This window comes from Puntigrus tetrazona, chromosome 16, assembly GCF_018831695.1.
Source record: "Puntigrus tetrazona isolate hp1 chromosome 16, ASM1883169v1, whole genome shotgun sequence".
In the NCBI taxonomy this organism is placed as follows: domain Eukaryota; kingdom Metazoa; phylum Chordata; class Actinopteri; order Cypriniformes; family Cyprinidae; genus Puntigrus; species Puntigrus tetrazona.
This window is the reverse complement of record NC_056714.1, coordinates 10840711-10854220: the sequence shown is the minus strand read 5'-3', so window position 1 is coordinate 10854220 and position 13510 is coordinate 10840711. Positions and strand designations below refer to the sequence as shown.

The 13510-nt window shown below is 36.0% G+C and overlaps 1 protein-coding gene across 1 annotated transcript; it reads right to left on the bottom strand.

Annotated features, from left to right (window-relative positions):
• Positions 1–2782: 2782 nt before the first annotated feature.
• On the bottom strand, positions 2783–7203 carry LOC122360811 (protein cordon-bleu-like). The gene is made up of 6 exons (XM_043261673.1): positions 7081–7203; positions 4641–4869; positions 4147–4191; positions 3193–3278; positions 2853–2930; positions 2783–2794 (listed from the first exon to the last, which is right to left on the bottom strand). Exons 1-6 carry the CDS (start codon positions 7201–7203, stop codon positions 2783–2785), a joined length of 573 nt encoding a protein of 190 aa, XP_043117608.1.
• Between the last annotated feature and the right edge of the window lie 6307 nt (positions 7204–13510).

Sequence of the window (13510 nt, the reverse complement as noted above, 5' to 3'; positions counted from 1 at the left end):
TCAGCTGTCGGTTAAAACGAGAGAGAGAGAGAGAGAGAGAAGAGAAAGTGGCCTGCAGTCTTGCAGCTTGACTTGAGAAGAAAGCAGAGTAACGAACAGACATATGATCCCAACTAGACATAAAAAACGTAGAAACACAAACAAACACACTGACACCTGGAAGCGCACTAAGACAAAATAAACACAGTTCTCCTATCACAGTCACTGTTGTGTTCACTTTTATTAGACTACACAACCTTGCTGTAAAAAGTTCAGCCTTTTTCTCTCACCCTCTCTGCCCTTAGAACGGAATGTTCAAAGTGGGAATGGCTATTAGCAGGTTACATAATCGGAAATCAGTTACTGAGATGTGTTGAAAATGGCTCTTGGCTCTGTTTGTGATGATGATATTGTAAATAGCATGCACCTGAACTTGTGTAATTACAGGCAGGGAGCGAATAGAGCAGGCAAGAGCCCTTCGTAAAAAGGCTGTTTGGCAGGAAGAAAATAACTATAATAAATTAAATAAAGTCTATAGTAAATTATGGACAACTGAGTTGTTCAGCACACGTCTCTGAGTGTCTTCAAGAACAGGGTGTGCTTCTCTGAAGGGAGGAAGAAAAAATGAACAGAGCATTGTGGGTGCAGAAATAAAAATCTCTGAAGGATCAAGTGTGTGTGAGTGCAGCTACTGAACCATATAATTTGTACTCAGAAGTAAGCTAAATTTGATATGACATTTATCAAATATTATTGAATGGCTCTGTGGAATTCTGATTGGTCACTTGCAACAATCCTAGCTATGTTATTCCTCAATAACAACGGCTCATTTGGCTCCTAATGAATATACACAGTACACATGCATATATTATATAAACAAAAACTTTTTTGGGATGCAATTAATCCTAATCAATTGTTGCCCAGCACTAGTTTAAATATTTAAACTCAAATTAATATTTTGGATTTAATTATTTATTTATGTGGCAGTGCAATAAGCAGAATCATATACATCAGTTGTTATGCCAAAATGTCCCCTTTCCTTAAGGGAACCGATCACCCTTTTGGGTCAATGGCTGGATGTACATTATCCTTTACTTATTAATACAGAGGTGGTAGATTAAGGGTTAGGTAACAGCATTTATAACTAGCAGTATATAAAAACTGTAGTATATGGATTATGCTATAAGTAACTTGCATTAGCGGTAAAATAAAAGTATCATCCAAAAGGCAGGTAATGTACCAGCAGAGAATTAGTCGGACTTAAAAACACATGATGCATGGAAAACAGATCCATCTGAATGGTTTGAATCGTAATAGTGGCTGAAGCAAAACTGAAGGAAGTCCTATTGTGTGTTAGTAAAAAGTCAAACTATAACATCTAGGTAAAGAAATGTGTTTGAGAACTCCTAAAGGTCACTTTTTGCATAAGTAATTACTGACACCTAGAGGTGAAAGCTGAAACAAATACATTTAATGGACGTGTGTGGATTTTCTGTAAATTAGTAGTTTTAAGTAGTTAATTTTTTTATGAATAAAAAGCATATTATTATCATTATTATTTAAATGTAGAATATAATTTAAATGTATAATTGTATTAAACATTATATATTGTTTATAGCTATTTATAATCGAACAACCAGCATTCAAGTTCTGGTGAACTAAGGAAATCATCATAAAACACATGCAAACAGCTGTGAGTGACGGTGAAGGGGCTGGATCTTTAATGTACGAAACTACGCTTGTGATCCAAACTTTAAAGAAATGTAAGACATGTTTTATTATCATTTGCCTAGTTAATTGTTACCTATCGGGCACTTTGCTTTGACAGGGCTGCAAGCGCGAGCAGGACAGATGTATTTACTCCCAAACCCATTCCTACAGCATATTCATTTGTGGCTACCGTCCTTGTTTCATTAACTTTTCCTAGAAAACGAATGATTTAACAATTTAAGTGATAGTGGCGAATTCCTAAAACACGACCGAGAAAATCTTTAACTCCCCACGTTTACCACAGTAAGAAATGCGAAAACAGTTATTAAAAGTAAATAAAATAAACTAGTTATTAAATTTGTGACCATGCAGCAAAACAGGACACAAAGCGCATGGCTTGATTTGAATGCATGACCTCAGATTTGGATGAATCCAAAAGCATGGTCCCATTTGCCTGCTAACCAATTATTTCTATAGTTAACAAAGCTTTGTACCTCGCTTGTGTCATAATACTCACAGTAAAATATTTAAAATGGGAAAAAGTGTTTTTGGAGTAGCCCTGCCAGTGGTTTTGGAAGCAGATCACTGTTAATTTAAACAGCGATCAATTATGGAAATGATCCAAAATTGACATTCCTATGCAGAACTATTCCTTTTATGTAATTCCTTTTACATATAAAAAGGCAAGATTGCTCACTGACACAATAAATAACAATGAATCACAAAAGAGTGTGGTGCTATTTGGCACAGACGTTTTGAAGAGTACAGACCTGCCAACCTCTGAAACTTTTATTATTAAAAGTACCGGAGGGCTCTATTACCAACTATTCTCAAAATGGTAAGCGAGGAAAGGTCTGCAAAAGCAATGATCCTGCTTGCAAGATGGGGATGAACCCGCTCTGATTGGTCGAACTCCTCTTGTTGCTTGATTTAAGTACTGTGCGTGCACAAAGGCGTTACCTCTGCGTAGTTTAGAGTGACAAATCGTACCAGTGTGCTTTTAAAATGTTAAAATGCATACTCGCTACGCAAAACGCGTACAGGTTGGCAGGTCTGAAAGTAGAAGAATCCGCCTGTAGGCAGTATATTTGTGTTAGACTGAAATCTGTGACAGATGGAAAGATGAGAGTGTATTAGTAATAGACAGTTGGGTTAGTACTTACATTAATGTTAGTGTCTGCAATGTCAACAACACTATCATCATCAAGACTGTCCATGTCCTCAGAGGACTGATCTTCAGTCTGAAATGGGAACGTAACACTAGCATAGCAGGCAGACTCATAATAACAATGAAAACCATGCAATGCAGGGCTTAATCACAAAAATATCAACCAAATGTTTCATTTTCAATATTAGTTTCCCCAGCATATCCATGGGTTTAGGTGTTTGTTGCTCTACATCTAAATCTATTTTGGACATGCAGCATTCTATTATAGAGCGCTGTTATAGACAAAACATATGAATGAATGCTTTTGCGTGTCTGTTCGCTGTCTGTGGTTCTACCTTTGATTTCCTGCGATTAAACTTGAGGAAGCCCAGCAGGCTCTTTTTCTCTGATCCACTCAGACTGTTGGAGTGAAGAGATTCAGCTGTAAGAGAAACACATTTGTTTAACATCACAAACACGCAGGAGCAACTATTATAATGTAGAATTGTGTCAAGCAATGTTACTTTAATTGGAGTGGTTAATTTTGAGCTGGCTAATGAGGACAATGGATTGCAGAAGATATTGCATATGCAGAATAAATTGTGCTTGCACATCAGCAAAGGTTTTAAGATTTTTTAGGAGTTTAGAATTTAGGCTTTGTCTCTTTAAATGACGTCACATCAAAGTCAATTTCATAAAAACTAAGATCAATCTTTAATTTGATGTCAAAGAAATCAATACATCATATGATATTATCAAATGAAAAATTATTTTAAATTGTAGTATTATTTCACAATATTACAGTTTTTCAATTGTCATTTTAATCATAAATGCAGCCTTGTTGAGCATAAGATATTTAAATATTAAAAAAAGCTACAAACACCACATTTTGGAATGCTAGTATATAAGCAAAACATAAATGGCACACAATGCACAAAAAGCAGTACGAAATTCTGGCAAAAGATGGCGCTACACTCCAGCAAATCTCCAAAGCTTCTAAGTCAAAATGTAAGATGACAAAACACTAAAGCCTCTACAAAACGTAAAGAAGAATTACCAGGATAGGTTTCTCTGAACACAAATGCATTGAGAATGAAAGCATCACAGTAACAATTAGCATGAAAATAAAAATATAAATATAGGCACCGCACGTCTTGTTTAAGTTCTATTGACCGGCCCATCTGAATTCAAAAAAGCTCCAGCATGTTTTATAAAGCAGACTCTTAGCACATTGAAGACAGTTTGACTACACATACTGTAAAGCCACTGTGACAACTATTCAGCCAAAGTCATGCACATGGCATCAGTACCTGAGTAGTTCAGGGCAGGTGTCGAAGCCATTTTAGGCTGGAGAACTGGAAACAATCAAACCAGTATAACATCTGAAGTCAAATAAATGTGAATGAAGTCTTTTCGCATTTGGCTAGACAGTGAAATGTTACAGGCTTAGTGCATTTTGCATGTGTTATGTAATATCAGCACTGGCTAAACAAAGACTATAAGTGGAAACATCTAAGAATGTGTCTGAACAGGAAGTGTTGGACCTGCCAAAAAATTATCTAAAATCTTAATCTAAAATTGTGGCTTCTCGGGTGTAATTTACATTCACAACATTTTCCACTGGGCATACGTTTTAGATTGCTTCTAAAACTAAAATGGTTTATTATTGCAAATCTCCTTATATTATGAAGTCCCTATACATCAGTGATTCCTGGGGAAAGAACAACTGTATCACAGTTTCAACAGCGTTGTTAAGCAGCACAATCACTTTCAACTGTGGAGTCCTGACATTTTAATCCCGTACCTAGTGTTTGATCCAGCACATAGAGTTCTCTGATACCCAGCTCGCTCAGGCACTTGTCCAGGTCCAGCTGTTGATGGCTGATATTGTCTTTGAACAGCAAGACATGGCCCGAGTCAAACTCGCACTTCTGACAAATCACAGGCACCAGGGTATGCAGTGGGACCAGTGGATTTACACGAACAACTGCTTTCTGACTGCGGTGATAGTTTACCACCAAACGCACAGTTTTCTATGTGATGAAAAGAAGAGAAACATATGCGAAAAATGACAAATGTTGATTCAAGATATACTATATATATCATCTCAACAAAAATGCCTGACTTTTTGGTGAAATATGCTTTTCAACAGAGTATATTATAAAAAAAGAACAATAAAAGATTTGCTTTGAGAGAGAAATTTCAAGAAGTTAAATACAACTAGCTGCATGCTGTCAATTGCCCAAATAATGAAACAGATTTTTTTTTTTAAAGGAAACAGGGGGCAGTCATGTTGACAGCTGTTGTATTTAAACAGATTTTTTGTTAATGGAGAATAAGTTTTAACGAAAAATAAACCGATCGGATAGTACCTAACATTCAAATGCACTCTTCCTGTACATGACAGCAGTGCAGCAAACTCACTACTTTGTGGCTATTATCATATGCATGATCAAGATAAGATAAGATGCAACGTAGATCTCTAAAGTTTCGCATGAGAAGTGGGCAAAATTAGACTTTATATGCACGTTTGCAGTGTCTTGTAGAGGAAGTATCACACCAACCGCAATACACTGCTTAAAGGAAAGCTTCTTCAGAGAACAGAACTTAAGATTACATTGAGCACCAATAAATCACATTAAATCAGTTACTCATATGCATGTATTTATATTGTGAAACATAACTCTTTATTTTGGCAGCTAAATATCATCCTAGCAATGTAATTGTAAATAACCTGCTGTCAAAGTGGGCCCAGAAGATTTAATGTGTGCCGTTTCCTGTATATTACAGTGCACACCAGTGAAACTGAAGTGTCACAAATTGGTACATAATTTGTTTCTACATTTTGGTTAAAGTTTACTGCACTGTCACACAGACTTAAACGAATATGAAACAATGTGTGCTGTGTTTTTACAGACGGTGCACACTCAGAACAAAGTACTACCTGAACTTTGTGTGACTTTGAATGGTAATACAGGTTTTATAATTAATCAAGTTCTGTAGGTGGGCAGTCTGAACGACTAGATGGCCTTCAGATATGATTTACTTTGTCATCTTTATTCCATCTCTCTCTAGCCAACACACACACACACACACACACACACACACACACATATATATATATATATATATATACACACACACACAGAGAGAGAGAGAGAGAGAACATGCTGAGCCGGTATAACAGTTGTAACAGCCTTCTAACTAAAGGTTTGACCATCCTGATTTCTACTGTGGTCAAGCATTTCTAAGCTGTGGTCTATGTCTGTTATTCACTGAAAATAAATCGTGTTACTCCATTTCATCACGTATCCATACTCATGTGCTGTGTGCTTTCAACTGGCCACCGACAATTGTACTGTTGTTCTAGCAGAATCAGAGGTCAGAGCCTCTAACTTTGCCCGGAGGTCGGACACGTGGGAGAGGAGCAAGAGAGGGGCCAGCCAGCCAGGCTGAAGAAGAAATAATGCATGGTAACTAAAGGTAAGACTCTCATCAAATATTCACACATGAGGGGGAGGAGAAAAGGACACTCGAGAAAGAGAGACACACACTCAGGGCAGAGCCTGTGAAAGACTCACTTTACCTTAGCTCGTACCCTTTTTATGATCATTCGACCCTCCTGATGCATTTAGTCAGAACAAGATGAACTCATTGATGAACAAGAACAACTCATTTAAGTACATTACACAAGAGTAAGATCAATATTAGCCTTTTTTATGGTAAAAAGATGTCTTAAAAAATACTGAATGAATACGAGTTGCTAATAAATAGCATGGACATCATTTATACTAAATCTTTACATCTTTTACATTTACACATCCTTTTCAGCTTTTTATCATGGGACATTTTTTTGTAAAGTATTTGCCAGCTTAAAAGGGTGTAATAAAAACACATGCATAATAACTAAACAATAATATTAAAGTTTAAAACCATTTTAGTCTCTCATTTCTAGGACTTGGGGTCTTGTTAACCTTAAAAACTACTGCAATGAAGATAACACTTGCTCATACAATGAAAGCATCCAATATGGCTGATGCAGTTTAACAAGAAGTAGACTTCTTCTGACCTTTAAAGCAAATTATTTACAGTACAATGTCTGTAAACAATAGTTAAGTCCTGCTAGTTGTAGAGTAGCCAGTTACTGCTGCCTGCCTGAAATTTTAAGCTCTTCAAAAAGTCAATTACACCACCATGAGGCATGAGGTCAAAAACCTCCATAACACTGTGTTTCTGAAACTTACCTCTGGCATCTTGGGTGGAGGTTTCCGGATCACCTTGTCCTCCAGCACTCGTTCTTTGATCAGGCGCAGGAGACGTCCAGGGCGCCAGCAGGGCGTTGGGCTTAAAAATGACAGGTTGAGCATCGGGTGACAGCAGCTCCAGGGTATGATATGTTGGATTCAGATGATACTGACTGCACAGATCCACCAACAAATCCATCAGAGCTTTTCTAAAGAGACAAGAGGAGACATAAGGACAGAGAAAGATAGAGTTACTTGACAGTTTAGACTTGTAATTACATCATGTGATGCAGACAGGACTGTGATAGGGCGAGAGAGAGAGAAAGAGAGAGAGAGAAAGATAGTCTTGAATTACAGGTGTTACGTAAAGCAGCAAATTGCTACATGAATGCTGGTCTTAAATGCTTGGCTTCACTGATCAATCGTCCGTAATTCAACCTCCATCTACCAAAATTTGTAATGTAGACACTCTTAATGAGGTTTTCAAACGCTGTTTAAAACAGAAATGTGCTTGTTTAAATAACATGCCGTGGCTACTATCTAGTCTCAGAAAAGAATAAATAAATCAAGAGTTAAATTTGATACTCAATTTTCAGATCAAATGTCATTCACTGATGAAACCAATGGCATTTCAGTCTTTCGCCATTCCTTTGAATGTAACTGTAACTTTATGGCTATAAAGCAGCTGAATTTTGAAACGACTGATATTCACCTGATCAGTAAACTTCTTTTGTGTGTGTAAATGTCCAAATTATATTCATTATGTTGCTGAACAATTCATCTAAATATATACGGCTATTCTTCTGACACTTCCTCATCACCATGGAAATATTTTATTACATGGTGGACACTAAATCATGCATTCTCCAAACATTGGTTTCTTTAGTCTTACACAGTAGTTTCATATAAAAGGTTTATGATGTCCTAAATGTGTCTAAATGCTTATGTATAAATACTTTCCTTTTAAATGTTGACCAAAATTCAGTAGCAACTGAATAAAAAAATTGTCATAAAGAGCCCGTTTCCAAATGTATGACATGGTGGTCCTTTCATATACAATAAAAATTTGTATTTCTTAGAACTGGAAAAAGGCAGGAAAAAATAGACACTGAAAACCCAGCAGAATGTGTTATTTTACAGGGTTTAGAAACCAAGCCTTCGCGAACACACCCTGTAAAAAAAAAAAAAAACGTTTTTCTCACTTTTAACTAGTTTCTTGTTTAGTTCATGGCTATAAAGGATGAATGTAAAGGCAAGCCATACTCTTAGTATATATTTAACTAAATCAAACCAAGGGTCAAACCTCCACAATCACAATCACACACACGTAAAGACGTGGTGGAGAGATTTACATGGACTTTTTCATGATCTAAACACATTTAGACAAATCTCTGTTTCATGTGTTTCATATTTGTTTGACATGAATTATACATGTTTCTGACATATTTCACAAGTGATATATTTAGAAGACATGTGTTAACCCCCTGGATGTGTATAGGTTAGTTTTACGATAGATATATCCAATTTATGGAGCTTCAAAATAAAACCATCCACCATCATGACCAAGCTTAGAAGAGCCAGGATGAAAGAAGAAAGTTATATACACCTAGGATGGCTTGGGGTGAGTAAATTATGAAATTATTTTAATTTTTCAACTCAATATACCTCCCAGCCATATTAAAAACCCCACCTGAAGGTCCGTGTTATGCTGCTGTACTCTGTTTAGATATTTTTGAAGGTCACTGTGTACAATTACTGTAAACATTTCCTGTCCCAGCTCTATTTATTAATATTGAAGCCATTGAGCCACCAATTTGAAAAATAACGTTTTGATGAAATGTTAAAGCTAATGTCAGTGTAATGAGCCTATTCACCTGCCATCCACATTGACGGTGGTCTGATACCCTGAAGGCAGACTGATATGGAGGTCCACAGAGGGTCGAAGCATGTTTTCCTTGCTGTCTCCCATTGAAGATCCTCCTCCATCAGGAACAGCATTACGGAAGATCCTCCGGGGGCAGGCTGAGGGGTTGAGGTGGAGGTGGGGCCTTGGCCTTCATTCTCCTCCTGTCGAATAAAATCAGAGGAGAAATAATTAGGTTAGTTTCAAAATTGAAGTGGTGTTTACACAGAGAAGGGTCATCAGACAATCTCCACCAATGACTACATACTGTGCTTGTCCAAACTTGGCCTGTGGGCATGTTGGTGGAGGCTTACTAGAATAATACTAGAATAAACCCGATATCTGATAACTGAAAGGCTGATTGCTTATAAATTTGAGGTCGCCCTTCAGGAACTATCCCCAAATATCATAGTACCTGATGAACAGAATGTATCCAATGGGTTAGTGGGAGCCTATCATGCCCTGAAATTGCCTTTTAATGTTGAAATAAATTAATGCATCTATGTGCAAAGTAATTATCTAAAATTCAATATGAGCAAGTAGCTTGCTGATGTTACAAAACCTGTTGTGTGTCAATTATAGCAACACCAGTGGGTTGCTGTAGTCGAAACACTACTATAACACTACTATAGCAGATAGAAAAAGTAGTAAATACACTTAAAAACTTGCAGAATGTATTAACTAAGAAACAGCATTAACATTAACAGAATTTGAGTTTGCTTTGTTGAGTTAATATAACTACAGGAATGGTTGACAACTAGTAACTATATAAGTACTGGATCGATGTTTAAAATGGTTGGGCTACTCCTCCAGAACCTTTAAGATCACAATGTATTGTAGGCTCATCGTGATGTCATAATCAAGCAAATGTACATTTAAGGAAATATCTTCCATGTTTTTATTAAAGTTTAAAAGGTCAATGTGATAATATATTATGTCATACTGCAGTAATAAAACAAAGGCCTATCTTTTCCAAGCCTGAGTCATGATTGCTTTGGTTGATTAAACTGAACTCCTCCTTTCTGACCATAAAAACACAACACTCAAACACAGCTGACATTACATAATAGGTAGAAGAGGGGACAGGCAATCTACAAAACAATAATAATAGAATACCTTTAGATAATCAACAACCATGTACATCTAGAAATATCTGAAGTCTAGAAATTTGCAAATAGCAGATGTGAAACACATAATTCCATATCCAGTTAAAAATAATCAATGTTAATTCATTAATCATAACATTTGGAGAGAAAAACACATTTGTGAAGTTTTTCTTGATATTAACACCCCTTTAGACTAGCTAAAACTTTTAAGAGTTTTTGGGTGGTTGGTAAGGTGAAGCTGCAGTGATTTTTATTTATTTCGATTATTACTCTTATTTACTTACTAGGCCAACGGCATATTCAGTACTTTAAAAACCGGTTGAAATATGAGAAATGTAATGCATTGAAGCAAACTAACCAACAATTATTTGCTCTATGACACTGCTAAGCAACTGAGTTGTTTTCTCCAAGAACCATAACGTAAGACAGTAACAAATAATTATAGATGTTGTTTCAAAACAGTCTCAGTCATGACCTTAAAGCGGAAAACTGGTAAACCATTAACCTCCTTTGAAGTCAAAACAATTCATATTTCGTGCATATTTCATAAACTAGGCCCCAAACATCATATCATTTTTACTTTCAATGTCACGAAGACACTCAAATATACAGAGAACTGATAAGCACTCTTTTCATTTCAACTGATCAGTCAAACAAATTCCCTTTCTGCAATGCAAATATTAGCAGTAGATAAAACCATCCTACTACTGTCAAAGCAGCCGTGAGAGTCTGTCTGTAGTCCGTGTCCAGGAACCACACAGAAGGCGAACGTCTATGATCCTCGAAGACAATGAGAAGCATAAAGCATGTGAGAACGCCAAAATGCTTGGACCTCGAGCATGCCCGGTTAATGATTTATGAAGACTTGTGCCAAAATGCCTGCTATCGACACACTGTTGTGTCATTCTACTGATTATGCAACCAAGACTCTGCCCCGGGACTGTCAATGGAATTACCAGCTACTCCAAAAAAGAACAAAGAAATGTTAAAACAAAATGATTTCAATAAGACAGAATACAAGAAGTGGCTGAAATGTCAAGAGATATGATGTCTTAGCGTTAAGGCTGAATAAACAAGTTAAAAAGTCTTTTTTTTTTTTATCATCATTTACTCACCCTCATGTCAATCCATGTCATTTTGTTCAGATTAAAAATGTATATTAAATATGGTAAACTGACTGACAAAAATACAAATCAGGTTTATTCTTGGAATCATTGTTAAATCCCAGTCTAAATTAAAACTGTTCCTTATATACAACATGCATTTTTCTTTACAGTTGGACTAAATTGGATTACTATGTCTTTATGAATTTTTTGCCAACTTTCAATTTATGGACAAGAATTGTGAGAAAATATTTGCCATCTGTTATGAAGATGAACATAAATTTTAACAAGTTTTAGATGATAGAGTAAATGATTACAGAATTTTAATATTTAAATCAACTGTACCTTTAAGGCATTGTACTACCTCGATAATGTCTTATAACAATAAAAATCGCCTGTGCCTTTAAATATATTTCAATAAAATATTCCATTATTTATTAAATATCTATAAAACATCATAAGATTAATTAATTCATAATATTTACGAATATTTAATTATTTTTGAAGATGCGACATTCTGGATTAAGATTTAACAAGATGTACAGTTCTTCGAAATATAAGTCATTTTTAGTAGTTATGCCCAAAGAAAGGCATGTTTGTAGGAAAACCTTGGCACCTGCTGGGATAGTGCTCTTATGTGCGTATGTGTTGTACTACGTGTGGAAGAACACACCTCCGGTGCTGACAGGAACAGGACATTTTGAAAGTGTGGGTTTGTACTGAGCTCAGTGGCTGCTCAGATCGCACACCTTGTCCAACAAAGAGCCCTTTAGGCATGAGCCAGCTTCCTGGGAGAGCAGGAAACTCTCAGCTTCTCAGCTGGCAGCTCCAGACACACAGCCTTCATTGCGACTGGGTTACTAATGGATCGACTTTGTCCTTTTGAGATGACTTAGCTTTCACTGCATTGGTACATTTTCACTCTATAATTTGCTCCTCCAACTATTTCTGGAGTATACAGTATTTATGTGTGAACAGAATGCAAATTGTCTGTATATAACGGAGACATTTATATCCAAATATGCTCAGAAAGAAGAACTGTGTAAAATAGCATAACATTCTATCTGCAATCTAAAAACTTTTGCTAGTAAAAAGAAGAGTGATTCAAACTCATCATAATTAAAGACACAAACACGCAAAAGACTTTTAAGATGAAACTGCATGAAATTATTTAAGTAAGTTAATTATTTAAATAATCAAATAATAACACATTACATATTTCAAAATGGTTTTAGATTGAATCTCCTTTCAAAGGACGCCAAAAGTTGTATACCCCCCTCCCATGTCTTCATTCTTTTTCTTTCATCTATGTGAATCTCCTAAGCGACCTATTTTGATCTCACAAAGGTCAATTTCCACAGAAAGGTCAGAAGTGTGAAAGTATGAAATTGTGTTCTTGTGAACATATTATTTTCAGCAGGAAACTGCAGTATGTAAATGCACGTTTAGGAGTTTAGCAAAACAGGAATGTTTGTAATTGGTTTATAAACCCACTTCATTTAAAGAAATGTACAGTTTTCAATTGCAGCGCAATGAAAACAACAGTCAAAGACTACATACTAAAATGAACTAAGATGCGTCTCTTTCCCTTCACTTGACACACTAACAGATTAGTTAGTCAGGCTGAGCATCTACATGACCCAAATCAGGACTCAAACAAACTCCCGCGAGTCCCACCTCACCGCCCTTCCTGTACACTATACTCTCTGCTCCAGTTAATCTGCAGGAAAACAACATACGACGTTCAATAGCAAATTAATGAAACTTTGCAAAATGAATGAATAAATGAATAAGACTGCAACTAATTATTATTTTGTTAACATCATTGAAATATATATTAATTCTATTTATTTATTTAAAGATGTTTTATATTCTACATTATAAAGAAATGCAAAAAAAATGTATTTAATTTTCACACCGATGTATTGCATGAGTTATAATGTGCATTTTTTTCACTGTGGTGAAAAAATGTAAAATCCCATTTTTTAAAATGTGTTTTTTTTCTTCTCAAAGATTTTTATTGTGCAGCCCTAACCAATACATAATAGTGCTTTCAGTGGTGTCAAACAATATGCTTGGTTTAATAAATCCTTCAACATATAAACTGTTACACAAGAAAGAAGGAAGTGTTCTGATGCTGTTTCGGTCCACTCAGTGCTACTAGTCTATGAAAACAGGAAACCTCAGAGTTTTATTTATATACTTCTAAGTATCTCTAGAAGCCTCTTTGAAAAAAGTGAAATGGGTAAAACACGGGCTGTTCTTGTCTACAGTAGGGGCATTATATGTGTAGCCTGTAGGCTGAAGGTGAAACGAGT